The 15,937-nt window shown below is 39.7% G+C and overlaps 1 protein-coding gene across 1 annotated transcript in view; it reads left to right on the top strand.

The window, feature by feature from the left end:
• MYO5A (myosin VA) overlaps window positions 1–15,175 on the top strand; it is a 95,092-nt gene extending 79,917 nt beyond the window's left edge. The window contains exons 33-43 of the mRNA XM_075714510.1: window positions 594–792; window positions 2,375–2,449; window positions 4,413–4,506; window positions 6,729–6,875; window positions 7,272–7,426; window positions 8,624–8,713; window positions 9,443–9,593; window positions 10,287–10,569; window positions 12,559–12,733; window positions 14,053–14,133; window positions 15,023–15,175. Coding sequence (XP_075570625.1) covers window positions 594–792; window positions 2,375–2,449; window positions 4,413–4,506; window positions 6,729–6,875; window positions 7,272–7,426; window positions 8,624–8,713; window positions 9,443–9,593; window positions 10,287–10,569; window positions 12,559–12,733; window positions 14,053–14,133; window positions 15,023–15,175 — 1,603 coding nt within the window. The remainder of the gene's footprint in view (window positions 1–593; window positions 793–2,374; window positions 2,450–4,412; window positions 4,507–6,728; window positions 6,876–7,271; window positions 7,427–8,623; window positions 8,714–9,442; window positions 9,594–10,286; window positions 10,570–12,558; window positions 12,734–14,052; window positions 14,134–15,022) is intronic.
• Window positions 15,176–15,937: the final 762 nt, after the last annotated feature.

Below are 15,937 nucleotides of genomic sequence, written 5' to 3'. Positions count from 1 at the left end.
ATAGAGCTCCCGGATCCCAGTCCTGAGTTTGGTTCTGTTGTTAACCCTTCGTACATAAATGACAACCCTCTGCAAAGTGTTGGTTTTATTGTAAAAATAAAGATGATTGATGTGCCTTTGCAATTAAGTGGTTTCTGACTGAACAGAGTTGACTCTAAAAAGAATTTCCTTTGTTAATATAGCAGGGTCCCAGCTTAAGCGAACACACTGTCTTCTTCAACTTGCACAGTTTGTGTGATTTGGTTAGAGGTAAAACCTCTTTAAAGCCCCTTTAAAAGCAGTGACAATCTGTGAAGACTTAGCATTACGTTTATTGCCATATGTTCTCGGTGGCACCATACACAGTATGTGTTCAATCATAAAGGAAATGCAAAGCAGTGTCACAATTAGTTTCTCTCCGCTTTTTGATCATGCAAGCTTTATTTAATTAGAAGGCATACTGAAGGGTTTAAAGAGTACTCTGTCTTTTTCATTTTCCTTTGCAAGCCATGGCTAATTGTTCCTGAGCAGCAGCTAAAGCTTTACACTCCCTCTGGGAACTGGGGATGTAACTTTTAAAGTGTGTTCACGCAACTGTTGCTCAACTTCTTTAGGCTGCTGGAGTCTCAGCTTCAGTCGCAGAAGAAGAGCCACGAGAATGAACTGGAATCACTGCGAGGTGAGATCCAAAGTCTGAAGGAAGAAAACAATCGCCAGCAGCAGCTCCTAGCACAGAATCTGCAGCTGCCTCCAGAGGCCCGCATTGAAGCCAGTCTACAGCATGAGATCACCCGGCTGACTAATGAGAACTTGGTAAGGGAAATGATGCTGCAGGAGCAGCTAGGGGACTTACAGACTTGCTGCACCTGTAAGTTCTTATCAGTTTTCAGATGGCAACCTCCTGCAAAAAATTGCATGAGTGCAGTGGGTTTTTTGTAGGTAAACTAATGGGAGAGAGAGATCTGTGATTGCTGATGAAGTAATAACGTTTCAGGGAATTTGCCTGAAGTTTGTCGCATGGAGAAAGCTCATGGATCCCAGCTTTCAACTGATGAGTTTAATCATTGCTAAATAGAATGATTGATATCCAGGGAACTCATAAAAAATATTAGTGCCAAGTAGTGGTGTTTCCTCTGAACTGTATTAGTTTATTTTGTTGAAAAAATCTGATGTAGTTCTTCAATTATTCAATGTCACTTTTCTTCCCATTTCTGTCCTCCCTGCCCGAAGCTACACAGATAATCCACTGTGTTATGAGCTCCAGCTATTCAGTATGTTTTGAAGAAGGAAATAGTTCCAGAAAAATAAACCTGGTTAGAAGTCACTTAGCTAATAATTGGTATTCCTTGTTTACTGCACAACATTTTTGTACGAAGGAAAGATCGGGTGAAACTCCTTACCTTTCCCTCCAAAGGAGTGTGGCCATCATGTGCAGGCTAGTTCAATTCTGGGGAAATTTGCCAGAGGCCCATGTTGGAATATCGTTGGCTTCTCACTGTTTATTGGTGAAGGGAGCCATGCTACTTCAGGAAGAAAAATCCTAGCTCTGAGTGTCATTGCTTCCTCTAAACAAGCCAAGGTATAGTCTTTCCTGCCCTGCTTATGTATGTTACAGAAGTTATGGTTGTCAGGCTCTTGTCTTAGCACCAAAGGTTTTGAGGAAAGCATCAGGTAATTCAGTGAACAGATCTTGGAAAACAGATTCAAAGTAGATTGTAAGTTTGCCTCAGCAGCAGCTGTCTCCCACTGGCAAAGGTAAATGGTGAATGTTTCTGTCTCTGACAGCTCCCTCCTGCTGCTTAGCCGTATATACGTTACAATTTTTAGCCTTTTTTTTCCCCCCAGGAGACCTACTCATCACATTCTGTGTTCCCAAGACAACACACAGTCATGTAATTACATCCCAGAGGAGCTCTCTTTATTTTCAAGTACAGTGAATGTAATTTTACTTGTTAAATATAGACTCATTCCTTAGTATTTCACTTCTGATGTTTGAGTATTGCAAGTCCACTCCAAGTCGGGAATATGCTTCTTTTCCACTCCTAGCCCTAGAGTGGAAAATATGTACAGGCTTTCTAGATGTGATATTAGAATTGCAGTTTTCACTGCAATCCCATCTTGATTGGCATAAGAAAATGTTCTGTCCAGGGTCTCACAAAGGTTATATTCCAGGCTTTCACAGTACTAGTACTGCCCATTTTTAAAAGATTTGACTGTTCTGCAACTCATCTACGTCAGCTTCTTTCTGGGAGAGGCTGGAGTGAGCACCACACCTAAGGACTGGAAAATTAGAGATTCTTGGTCTTGTTTTAGTCTGATTTCATTTATATAGTGCTTACTGAAGTGTCAGTGTCTCAAAGGCAGGGGAAAAACTATCCTGTACCTATTTTTACAGTTTTATGAGGAGTTGTATGCAGATGATCCCAAGAAGTATCAATCGTACCGGATTTCACTTTACAAACGGATGATTGTATGTAGATCACGTGAATCCTGTTTCTCTGTTGTCTCGTTCGCTGTTTCTGGAGCACTAATTGAAAAGCAGGCTGCCTCCCTTTCTCCCTTTCAAAGGAAATCCCCTGCAGAGAGCTTCACGATGCCAATTACCTCCTTCACTGCTTTTTTTTGTTAGTCTTAGTGTCTTCTGTGTAATCTGTGTCTCTTTTTGATGCACAGTTTTGTTACTAATATAAGTCTTGCACTGTGACCAAAGCAGTTTCTTTTTGAAATCTACTTAACGCTGCCCTGAAAAAGAGGTACATGATGCAAAAGAAGTTCAGTTTTCAGAACCACTCTTTGCTTTGAAACTTTGATACATTTAAATTGAGTTCAGCAAAATAGAGGTCTGATCATACAGATACTTACGAAGGCGAATAATGCCTGCAATTGTGAGTAGCCCAGTCTTAGCCTGAATTTGTTCATAGATCTCTTTACAGTGCTGACATCTGGAATGAATAAATCTATCAGAATCAAAATACGTAACCTTTTAGTATTTTTCAAAAATGCAAAGTCTGAAGGATAACATTGGCAATAATACTGTATTTCCATAATAATTAAAGATAATAAATTGAGATAGCACCATATGTAATGTTGAAAGAATATAATTTATGAGATTCCAAATCTTAATGAGATGTGAAATCTGTTCCATTTGTTTAGAGGAACCACAGAAAGAACTTTTTTCCTCCTCACATATTTGTTGTTGAGAAATCATATCCCTTTACTGATATTTTCAAAACAGTCTGTTGGACTTACATGTATTTTTTTACTGATTTCAGTAGAAATTATTATATCTGATGATAAGCATATTGTGTTATTAACAGGATTTCTGTTGTAATACAGAACAGTACTTTGCATAGGAAGCATGGCCTTGATTCTGTTCTTTCAACAGGCCTAATATCTTACTGCTCCAGTATATTATATTAGGTTGTAAAATCTTTGTTAATATGATTGAGAGCAATTTTGTGCTTCAAATTTGTTGCCAATGCTGCACTAATATTTTTCAGTACTTTTAGGAAAGGTATAGTTGCCCATATGATGCTTTTGATGCAAGGAGCTCATGATCCCTTACGTTCTTCTGAGTGCCATGGAGGATCACGCTTACAGAAGAGCATTTTTCTTTTAAGCTGCTTTCAAACCCTTAACCTGGAATGGCTTTCAGGATTTTTGAGCTTGAGGTTTTGCTTCCTTTAGAAAGACTTCCCCTTTTTTAATTCCATGATTATTTAATGAAGGCACTAGGTCACAGAATTATTCAAAGAGAGATTTCTGGGGAGTGCTCCTTTCAAAGAAAAATACAGCTTTCTTGCAAGAGTAGAACTTTTAGGTGCTAGGTGTTGTTCAGGTACAGAAATAAAAAGATGTAAGACCCCGGTTTCTGTCTAAGGAAATGTGATGACAGCAAGCGATAGGGAGATGGCAGAGAATTACAAGTAATGTTGTATGTTTGGATGTTTGATGATTTTGGTAAATTTAAGTGCAAGTTACGGTCTTTCTGCAGATCTCTCTCTTGTAGTCTTATAAATGGATAGGTCTGAATAACGAGTCAGTCCTGAAGGCATGAATAAATCATGCAGAAATACAGGCTAGCTGTTAAATAATAAAGAAAATTATTTCCGTGAGGCATTCGGAAGAGCAGGGAGGAAGCATTAGGGAGATGTTTGCAGCAAAATGCCTTCTGCCATAAGAACAGACCTAGTTCTGAGTGTCTGCAGAATATACCTGCCTAAGAGCTTTGCCTTTGTCATGCTGCACATAATAATATTTGTGATATTTGCCTCGTGTTATAGGCAGCATACCAGCTTGCAAACCTCAGCCAGAGGGTGGCACCACTGTTCAGCTTTCCTCACCACCTTGTAATTCTAACAGCACTGATTTTCGTCTGTTACACATTATGGCACTTTCTCATATCTTAATCTTTCTCTCGTTTTAATTTACAGGATTTAATGGAGCAGCTTGAAAAGCAAGACAAAACCGTTCGCAAGTTAAAGAAACAGTTGAAAGTATTTGCTAAGAAGATTGGTGAGCTTGAAGGTACTTTTATATTTTGAGAGGAAGAGAGAGATTTTGGTTTACTTTTTGTGATCCCAATGTCATATCCATCTGTCTTAGCAGTCGGGAGGGCATGAGGTCTTCAGTAGCATTAGGCTCTGTTAATTGATTCCAGAAACAGGAGATGCACTCAGAGCTCTGTGTGTTCCTTTATAAACCTTTAGAATATTTGTCATATTTTGAAACAGTGAGTAAAAGGAGATTGATGTTTCTCTGCAGAAACCATTGAACCATAAAGGAATGTTACCTGGCCTATTTGTGTACTCAAAGACAGTATCTGTTTTTGTAAAGACAAAAGCAATACTAAATATGAACCAGGCAGAAATAATTTACCCAGTTTTCCTTTGTGAGTTGCTATATCATTGGAGCCAAGAATGCTGAGACTGTCTTTCTCTGCTTGAGGTTTCCTTTCAGAGCTGCTGGTGAAACTTGAATGAGAGAACGCTGAGATACGGACTAAGCTAATTTTATTTTTATGAGTGTCAGAGTGAGTTGCCTTAGGATCTTAGGACTGGTGAGACTGAGAGCTTATTATGTCTCTGCATAAGTAAAGTAATTTTAATTGCTAAAAGCAATTAATAATGTTATAAAGTTCAAGTACGGATTTTTTTTTAAATAATCCTGGTCCTAATCTTTCAGAAGCTTTTTATGGTCATCTGCTTCCTCCAGAAACAAGCTCACTGCCTAATGAGTTGTTTATTGAGTACTGAGATTGAAATTAGTGACTGTGTAGTCTTCAGTGCTTCAGTGTTTGAAAAGAACAGTGATAGCAAGTTAAACCTGGTTTGACAAGGGTATATTATCCTTTAGCTAGTGGCAGCTCCCCTCGAGCTCCAGTTTGGATTTCTGCATTTTTCTATCGCATTTGACAGGTTTACATTTAGCACACTTACAGGATGTGCAATAGTTTGTAGAGATTGCATGCAGCTAGGAGGGTTGTGAGAAGAGGATGTAGCTTTCATGGGATGAAGCCAAGTTTTGCTTTTCAAAAACAAACGCGCAGCCTAATCAAGTTGAGTGTAGGTGGTGAATGTGATACCATGAGGCATTGTATGCAACAAGGTGGATATTTCATATATCCTTTTGAAGGGTTATTCAAATTAAGGTTGTTTTTAAAAAGTCTTTCAATATTGTTTGGTTACTACTGTGGACAAGATCATAGTAGTATTCACACAAAATACAAAGTGGGAAAATGTTTCTGAAAGCATAGTTTAGTCTGTGTTTATTACCTAATTAACTTAGAAAGATGTAGTAGGCCTGGCTGGGATGGAGTTGACTTTCTTTGTAGCAGCCTGTATGGTGCTCTGTTTTGGATTTGTGGCTAACACAGTGTTGGTAACACACTGGTGTTTTGGCTGTTGCTGAACAGAGCTTGCACAGTGTCAGGGCTTTCTCTTTTTTCCCACTCTGCTCCCTCAGTGAGTAAGCTGCAGGGGTGAGAAGGCACATAGCCAGGGCAGCTGACCCGAACTGTCCAAAGGGATATTCCCTATTCCATACCATGTAACGTCAGGAGCCAGAAGAGGGTTTTTTTGCATACAAAGTGTTGGCTGTTTGGAGGCTGGCTGGGCATTGGTCCCCCTGGGGGGTAGGCATGAGTGATTGCCTTTGCTTGGCTTCCCCCCCTCCCCGGCCCCTTCCCTTCACCTGTTGAACTGTCTTTATCTCAACCCACAAGTTTTCTCTTTTGCTCTTAATATTCTCTCCCCTGTCCTGCTGGAAGGCTGGGGGGAAGCTGAGCCAGTGTGGGTGTGTGGGTGCTTGCCTGCTAGTCAAGGTAAACCTACCACAACAGGTAACAAACATCAAGCTTGAAAAATACTGGCATTTTGCAGAACAATTAACAGTGACACTTGCAGTATTAATCTGGGATTAAGTGATTAATGGCTATCGCTTCACCTTTGTGCTTTTATATGATAAAATCCAGGAAATCAGCAGTTAGTCTGTGTTAATGGATGCCATTCATGCACTTCCACTTTTCTTCAAAGGAAGAATGCTACCCCAAGATACATACATTCATCAACAATGTGTCTTTTTGTATAAGGGGAGTTTTGTTGCTAAGTGTTACCCTGAACCAAAGAAAAACATTTCGTAGCTCTATATGCTGGAGTTCTTCCTTAGAAATGTCATGGTGTCCTCTGATGTGTATTGGTTTCACTGGAAAATATTATATGATATAATTTCTTTTAATTTCCCCTCTGAAGTGGGCCAGATGGAGAACATATCGCCTGGACAAATCATCGATGAACCTATTCGTCCAGTTAACATTCCACGGAAAGAAAAGGACTTCCAAGGGATGTTAGAATATAAGAAGGAGGATGAACAAAAACTTGTCAAGAATCTTATTTTAGGTAAGCATCTTTCTCATTTGCAGCCTCCTCTGCTCCCACACACTCTGAAAAATGAATGGTAAGAACACAGAATTTGCATTATGAAATGAATAGCTTATTTTGGTTTTGACAGTGTTCAGTTTGCCTAAAATTCCTGAATGTCTATTGTAACCTAATCATCCTTCCTGATGAGTATAGTACATATTAATGTGTCTGCATATTTTTTAGCAGGCAGTTGTGTTTTATTCTATTCTGATATTTTACCAAGAAAGTGGCTCTTCTGAGTTTTACTCTTAATTTTCACTGGCCATATATAGATATGTATGTACAATTAACTGGGGAGGTTGCAATTACCACATATAACACCTTCCAATGGCTTTATACTTAACAAAACAATGTGTGTTTGTTTTTCCCAAGAGCTGAAACCACGGGGGGTAGCCGTCAACCTGATTCCAGGACTACCAGCATATATTTTGTTCATGTGTGTACGCCACGCGGATTACCTTAATGATGACCAAAAAGTGCGGTCATTGTTGACTTCCACTATCAATGGCATCAAAAAAGTGTTGAAGGTTAGTTAGTCTGCTTGGTTTAGGAAAACATTAATTTAAAATTTGCTTTTGATTTTATGTTAGAGGAGTGAGGGAAAGACCTCAATGAATTGGCTCTGGGTTTCTGATCAGTAAAGTCCTCCCACCAAAGTTACAAAAACTTGTTAACAAGCAGCAAATGGCAGTGATAGCATTTTATCCACATAATACCACAGATGGTTTGAATTAGTGGAAAAAGAACTACTTTTTTTTTTTATTTTGAATAGACTTCCTCCTCTGAAGCTATGCCTGTAAAGCTTTCGATGCAGTCAGAGTTTGCATAGTGAGTCTTTGTAATCCAGAACACTTAATTAAAATGTTTCATTTGCAGTTTTAGTTCACAGATTTCCTCATTTGCTTCACCTACAGATTACATTGATGATAATATGTTACTGCCTAAAGTCTTCGCAATGAGTTGGCTAGGAAACTTTACTCCAGGGGTATCTTGAAAGCATATTAAGAGATAAATATGCTTTATACTTCATGGAGTTTTATAGTTTTTAAATAAAGCAGATGTGCTCAAAACCTAAGCATTTTATCAAGCTACATGTTTTGAAAAAATGTTTAGTAAACAATCCTGTAGGAGCTTAGAAACTTTTGGGCATATTTAAGTGAATGGAGTGCATGCTACAGAGCTCTAGAAATTTTAATTACTCAGCATATACTAGATTCTATACTCTTTGGTGAGGAGGGCTTTTTGTTTTATTTGTTTTCCATATGAGGCTTCCAAAATGGTTATGATGTAAGTGACATTCATGCACACTGAATTGTTCTCTGCTCCTCCTGCTGGCTCTGCATCATTCCCATCCTCCATGTTGGGCTCTTCACAAGAGTCATTGTACCACAGAATGAGTGTTTTGGGAATACTGTCACATTGCCCTTTAATTTCTGCACAGAGCAGTTAGGATGGGTCTGTAAAACACAGAAAGATCGTATCTGTGGAGGATATCATATTTTGAAAGTTTTTGAAACACATTACAGAAAACAGGAAGGGTGTTTAATGGCATTTTGTCAAAAACCTTGCTTTTCTAATATGTTACTGAAATACACAAAGTTTTGCAAAGCATCAGAATCTGAGTAGCTGCAAGAAAGTAGATTTTAAGTGTTCAATTGTTTAACATTTTATTATTGTATTCCTCCTGCCAGTCTTTGTTGAAATGTGTTTGTGTTTATCTTCAGAAAAGAGGTGATGACTTCGAAACAGTGTCCTTCTGGCTATCTAACACCTGCCGATTTTTGCACTGTTTGAAGCAATATAGTGGAGAAGAGGTAAGCAGTGCTCCTACTCTGGTTTCTTTTGCTCTGCAATACTATTGTGAGCACTACTCTTTAACAAATTCCTGTAATATCTCAGTATCTAGTCAAACTCTCTTAAAACAGCTACACATCTTGGGATGATGGTGATGGTGTCAGTGGAATGCATGGGGAGATAAGATTTGAACCAGTTTCCCTTTATTGCAGGCTGGGGGCCCAGAGGCTAGATGACATTGTGCTCCCAAAAGTGCCAGCTCAGATTGTAGAAGAATCTGGCTGCGATCACTATGGTGTTTAGTAATGATTCACTGAACTTCCTATGAAAAAGGCCGTTATTAAGCCATTTAACCATAGTATGGCAGACCAATTTATGTTTGGAGGCTGTGGTATGCCTAATTTCTTCTTCATACTTAACTGGGATTTTGGCTATAAGTGGCTAGGAGAGAATGCCCATGCTGGAGTGGGAAGGAAGGGTCTTACCTGCCAGAAAGTTGGCAGAGTTTGTTCCTGTGCCAGATACTGAATTTGCAAGTCAAGGAAGCAGATGTGGCACAAGTCACAATTGAAAAGCAAATCTTAGCATTAGCCTCAATAAGAAGAACTTACAAATTAAAATTTTGAGGGGCTGTGACTAATCTTTTGAAAGAATTATTTTTCAGTTGAATGAAAAAATGTCAATACTGGTTTTGCGTAATATTTTTGTATTTCATTGAAGCATTTGTTTCTGTTATTTTATGAATTCAGGGGTTTATGAAGCATAATACACCTCGTCAAAATGAACACTGCCTCACTAATTTTGATTTAGCTGAATACAGACAAGTACTGAGTGACTTGGCTATTCAGATCTACCAACAACTTGTCCGAGTGTTGGAAAACATTCTGCAACCAATGATTGGTAAGGCAAAGTTGAATTCCTTAAACTTCACACTGTAGTACCAAAATGAAAAGTGGGATGGTGGTAATATGCTATACCTTTTTCTTCCTAACCAGTAGAGTTTTATTAATAGTTCTTGTGGTATCAGTCTGATACTGGTTGCCCTGTGAGTTGGGAAATATCCCATGGAAAAACTGGACTTTAATTACATCACAACTCATAATTAAAATGAATATGGAGAAAAATGGCTGGTTGTCATCATGGACAGCAGTCAGCAATGAAATAGCTAGCAGTGATGAAGCTTACATTCAGAGAGATTTTTTTCATTAAAAGTACTTTTCATTTTTCTTGTCAGACAGTACTCTTACACAAATTTCATTATGCTTTCTGATCACACCAGTTAGAAGAATGAAACAGCTCTTGGTTTGCTGACTCTGCTGCTCACATGACCATGAGAGGAAAAAAGTATTTTGCTGAGCTAGAGTTAGACCTTCCTTTCAAACAGACATGCTGGGATCGTTGTAAAAACCCTCTAAGCTTACATTTTGTGGAACATAGTGGGACACAGAGAATTGCTGGAAAACATGGCAAAGTGTGGCTAGCAGAAAGCCCAGCCTGCTCTTTCTGTGTAAATACTAAGTTTTGCTGTCTTGCACCATACGCGTGCATATAGGAATTTTCAGTCATTACAATAATGTTGTCAATCAAATGCAGTTTCAGGAATGCTGGAGCATGAAACTATCCAAGGTGTCTCAGGGGTGAAACCAACAGGACTGCGGAAGAGAACATCCAGCATTGCTGATGAAGGAACCTACACTTTGGACTCCATTATTCGGCAGCTGAACTCTTTCCATTCAGTGATGTGTCAGCATGGAATGGATCCAGAGCTGATCAAACAGGTTGTCAAGCAGATGTTCTACATCATTGGGGCTGTAACGCTTAATAATCTCCTCCTGCGCAAGGACATGTGCTCGTGGAGCAAAGGAATGCAGATAAGGTGGGAGAGCTCATTTTATACTTTTCTTGAATGTGCTGCTGGAAATCTTAGCGAACTCTTGACACTGGTGAACATCATTTTGATGGAACAGCAGATACACTTTGAATATTTATTTTTCCACACACAAACAGTTGCAGCTGCTGTTAAACTGATTTTGAAGTAGAAAAAGTCTTGGTTAATTTAGGCCAAACGCTACCTGGATTTCAAGGAAATGTGGTAAAAGCAAAACAAAAGTATTTCATCATCAAGTAGGAATCAGATCTGTAGGTGAAATGTTGGTAGTTGCTTTCTCAGCTTTTAGAGAAGAATAACAAATATGCCTGCTGTGTTCTTTGTATGCTGCTGGCTCAGTGGATACCTGCTGTATTCACCCACTCTGTAGTTTGCTGCATCATGCGGTAAAGCCATCTTACTCTATTCCTGCATTTGGCATCAGTTGTCCAATGCATTCTACTGGCATATGCCAGGAAATTTAGCCAAGGCATTCCACTCCCTCAATTCACCTTGAAAAGCCTTACTGTACATTTGCATGGGCAAAATCTCATTTGTCTTTCTTATACTTGTCACATTCCTGCAATTAATATGAACAGAAACAAATGGGAAAAGCTAGTTAGTGGATGTCATTGGCCATGGCTTCTAACTGTTGTGGTGGTTTGACCCTGGCCGGATGCCAGGTGCCCACCAAAGCCGCTCTATCACTCCCCTTCTCAACTGGACAGGGGAGAGAAAATATAATGAAAAAGCTCGTGGGTCGCGATAAGGACAGGGAGATCTCTCACCAGTTACTGTCACAGGCAAAACAGACTCGACTTGGGGAAAATTAGTTTAATTTATTGCCAATCAAAACTGAGTAGGGTAATGACAAATAAAACCAAATCTTAAAACACCTTCCCCCCACCATTCCCTTCTTCCCGGGCTCAACTTCACTCCTGATTTTCTCTACCTCCTCCCCACAAGCAGTGCAGGGTGACAGGGAATGAGGGTTGCGGTCAGTTCATCACACGTTGTCTCTGCCGCTCCTTCCTCCTCAGGGGAGGACTCCTCACACTCTTCCCCTGCTCCAGCCCACGTGGGTCCCTCCCACGGGAGACAGTCCTCCACAAACTTCTCCAATGTGGGTCCTTCCCCCAGGCTACAGTTCTTCATGAACTGCTCCAGTGTGGGTCCCTTCCATGGGGTGCAGTCCTTCAGGAGCAGACTGCCCCAGCGTGTGTCCCCCGTGGGGTCACAAGCCCTGCCAGCAAGCCTGCTCCAGTGTGGGCTCCTCTCTCTCCACGGGTCCACAGGTCCTGCCAGGAGCCTGCTCCAGCGCAGGCTTCCTGTGAGGTCACAGCCTACTTCAGGCACATCCACCTGCTCTGGCATGGGGCCCTCCATGGGCTGCAGGTGGATCTCTGCTCCCCCGTGGGCCTCCATGGGTGCAGGGGCACAGCTGCCTCAGCAGGGGCTGCACCAGGGGCTGCAGGGGAATCTCTGCTCCAGTGCCTGGAGCACCTCCTGCCCCTCCTTCTTCACTGACCTTGGTGTCTGCAGAGTCCTTCCTCTCACATATTCTCACTCCTCACTCCAGCTGCAGTTTGTGTCCCGTTGTTTTTTGGGGTTTTTTTACCTTCTTAAACACATTATCCCAGAGGCGTTACCACCGTTGCTGATGGGCTCGGCCTTGGCCAGCGGCGGGTCCATCTTGGAGCCGGCTGGCATTGGCTCTATCGGACATAGGGGAAGCTTCTGGCAGCTTCTCACAAAAGCCACCCCTGTAACCCCCTGGCTACCAAAACCTTGCCATGCAAACCCAATACAGCTATTTTGAAATTCAAAATTTCCTGCCTTAATCAGAAGGAAACAGTATGAAGACAGAATTACAAGAAATGACGTGTGAAGGAAAAACATGTAAGGACAAAGAAGAAACAGGGAAAGAGAAATTGCATGTGCTTTCGATTTAGCCATAATCAAGCATTAATGTCTTGATACTCTTGCCTCTTTGTACAGATACAATGTGAGTCAGCTGGAAGAATGGCTACGTGATAAAAATTTGATGAATAGTGGGGCTAAAGAAACACTGGAACCCCTCATCCAGGCTGCACAGTTGTTGCAAGTAAAAAAGAAAACGGATGAAGATGCAGAAGCCATTTGTTCAATGTGCAATGCACTGACTACTGCCCAGGTAAGCAAACTTACTGTTCTGCTGTCACTTTTGAGCAGTTCTCTGTTCTGTTGGTGTTTGCTGTGCCTGCCTGCACTGCTGTCACACATAGATCGAAGATTTCTTACTTCGTTTAAACTAAACCAGACTAAATTGGAGGGGTAAAAAAAGGACCAGATCTTTTCTGGGGTCTGATGTTCAAGATGAGTTTTGACCAAATGAGAGGAAACTCAACAGATTGTGCAGTGTGCAGTACTAGTCTCTTCTTTTGTGAAAATCCTTAGAGAAAACTCTTCACTCTAAGACATCTCTGTACTCCAGGCAGCTCTGCCTAGCATACTAGGAAATTATCTTTCTGCCGTCAGAGTTAGTATCCAGTTATGATAATGGACAATTCACACAGAGCTGTTAGCTCAGGGTCTGTGAACAAAAGTCTTAAATTACAGTACTAATTAGCCTCAGAAAGGCTGAACCAAGTGTGTCTCAGGAAACAGCTGAAGACTTCTAGTTATGAAACCTTAGATTTTGTACAGATAAGTTGCACTTTTTTTTTAACCATGCTACCTTTGCATGGAGCTGGAATAACAGGAATAACTGGATCCAAGCATTTTTGATGACTACTAAGCATTCCCATCAGGAAAAGGAATAAATTTCTCCGTTTCTTTCACAATGGTGTTGGCACTAGCGGCTGCACTGATATAGCTGTTTTGATTTGGTAATTCACATTGCTAGAAAATCCGTTAGTTTTGTACTGAAATAAGAAGTTAGAATTCCACATGCTTCAAGTGTTGTAACTTTGTTAAAAAGTTGTGGTTTTTTAGTAGAGAATCATGTAAACAAAGAGAATTTTTTATAAGTTTTACATGTTTAACCCATATTATTATTTAAAGTCTTTGTGTTGGTGTTCTGGTCTATTTTTAGAGAAATAGCTCACGCTCTTGAAAAATCACTAGTGAAGTCGTAAGACTCTTGAATGGAAGCTACAGAAGGTCATAATTATAGGGTCAAAATTAGGGAGAGAAATAGAGCATGTTTCTTGGGGATGTAGGAACACAATCAGTTACTTATCTGTTTTTTCCATAGTTTGGTATTTTCCACACACATGTAGAATTTTAGAGTTGCTACCTCCAAAGAACACATGTTCTGAAGGAGGCAGTCGTATAACATAGCATTAAGCAGGTGATGGAATTCTGTATGAATCAATAAAGCAAAAAATAACAAATGCTTGTAAAGAATTTTCTTTTTAAAATAGCTAATTAAAAGTATATTATTAGTAACCATGGATGCATCTGTTGATTCATCAGTAAAATGAACCTAAGAATGGTTGTTCTTCTTCACAGATTGTAAAAGTTCTGAATTTGTATACTCCAGTTAATGAGTTTGAAGAGAGAGTCTTGGTATCATTTATACGTACAATACAGGTATGGCTATATCTTTTAATCAAAAATCATTTGACTATTTCTAAGAAACCCTCTGATGAGCTAAAATAGCTGGTGCCCTGAAATACATTCAGGAATATGAAGTAAACTAGGTTTTTTAGCTACCATTTTTCAGCTATTTTGAAAAGGTGATTGTCAGCCTTAGAATTTTAAGCAATCACAATTTACTGCCTCCAGACTTGCATGAAAATGTTAGTTTCCCTGTCAGCATGTATGAGATTTTTGGAAGCTGGGAGTTTTTTGTGCTTATGCATCTTTGTGTATGTAAACACACTTGTATGCCAACTTTTCAAGTGGTAACATTTATATATGCAAATTTACTTTTGTCAGACCTGTGTCTGCATGAGAAATTCCAACTGCTTTGAAAACTGAGGCCTATGTTCATTCCAGAGTTCTTCATTTAGCCCTTCTAGTTTTATACATATTGATGAAAATGAAACGTTTGAAAACTCCGAAGAAAAGCAGCCAGTAGAGCAAAATAAAAGAAACAAAGATGATCTTTCTGGTCTGTTAGAAATCAAATTGCATTACTAGCAGGATAAGGGAGATTGGGAAGGTAGAACTGAGATAAAACTGTAATTCCCCTTACTGAAAAGATACAGTTACCAGGTAGTGGGAAAATTCTTCCTTTTGCAGGGAATCTCAATATCTTCAGGTTGCATCGTAAGGGGAAGATACACAGAACTGAAAATTATGAAAGTAACTACAATTTAATGGCACAATTGTTGCAAATGTGTCGGGTCAAGTTAGCATAGTGTGTGTCTGTACACACATGTGTCTGTAAGCACAGATGAAATACTACCTCTTTGCAAGATGATTATTGTCAATGAAGTGACTAAATGCTAATGTAATCACTTTCTTATCTTTGCAGATGCGTCTGCGAGACAGGAAGGACTCTCCTCAGTTGCTCATGGATGCTAAACACATCTTTCCTGTTACTTTTCCATTTAATCCATCCTCTCTGGCATTAGAAACCATTCAGATCCCAGCCAGCTTGGGCCTGGGCTTCATATCACGTGTCTGATCCCAAGGATGTACTGTCAGTGTTAGATGGAGAATCTGTTGCCTGATACCTTTACCCGTTAAAACATAGTGAGCCACTGAAAACACATTTTCTGAACAAACAATCTATATATGCCCAGATCTGTAGTAAACATAGGTGGAAAACTACATAACAGCACCACAGACTGAAGGCTAATAGAAAGATGTGCATTTGTGTTCAGTCATTGCATTTATGAGGACATCACTGATTCATACATTTCCAGAATATGGAAATCGGGCTTGGACAAAAATTGTGTCTTCAGCTGTCTAGAGACATTTTTAGATCTTTAGTAGCATATTTAAATAGTGTAAATTAAACTCCATATGTAATCTTCTCATAGGCAGGGACCAACAGGGACAGTCACAGTCCTGAACACGGAAGACTTGAAAGTAAGGCATTTTTAGTAGAATACACAGTCACTTGGGAGCCTGTTACGTTTAATTTGTAAAAACTGGAATGGAGAAACACAAACTGGCAATATATAAGATGATTTCTTAAACCACTTCTTTATTTATGTCAGTTTGACATAAAATCTAGTGATAAGTCTTACAGCTCACTATATGCTATAACTCAGATGTTCATTTGTTAGTACTGTGGTTTACCAAGCATTCTAAATCGCTGCTGCATATTGTGTTCTTTTAAATGTATGACAGTATCATGCTAGGCACTAAAAATAAGATACTTCATTTTTTGTTGTCAACCTCATTTACAGTCTGATGCAGTCTGTTATTTTAACTGGAATTT

Source organism: Pelecanus crispus, chromosome 7 (genome assembly GCF_030463565.1).
Source record: "Pelecanus crispus isolate bPelCri1 chromosome 7, bPelCri1.pri, whole genome shotgun sequence".
In the NCBI taxonomy this organism is placed as follows: Eukaryota; Metazoa; Chordata; class Aves; order Pelecaniformes; family Pelecanidae; genus Pelecanus; species Pelecanus crispus.
Note: the sequence above shows the minus strand (reverse complement) of the source record. Positions and strands in the feature narration are given on the sequence as shown.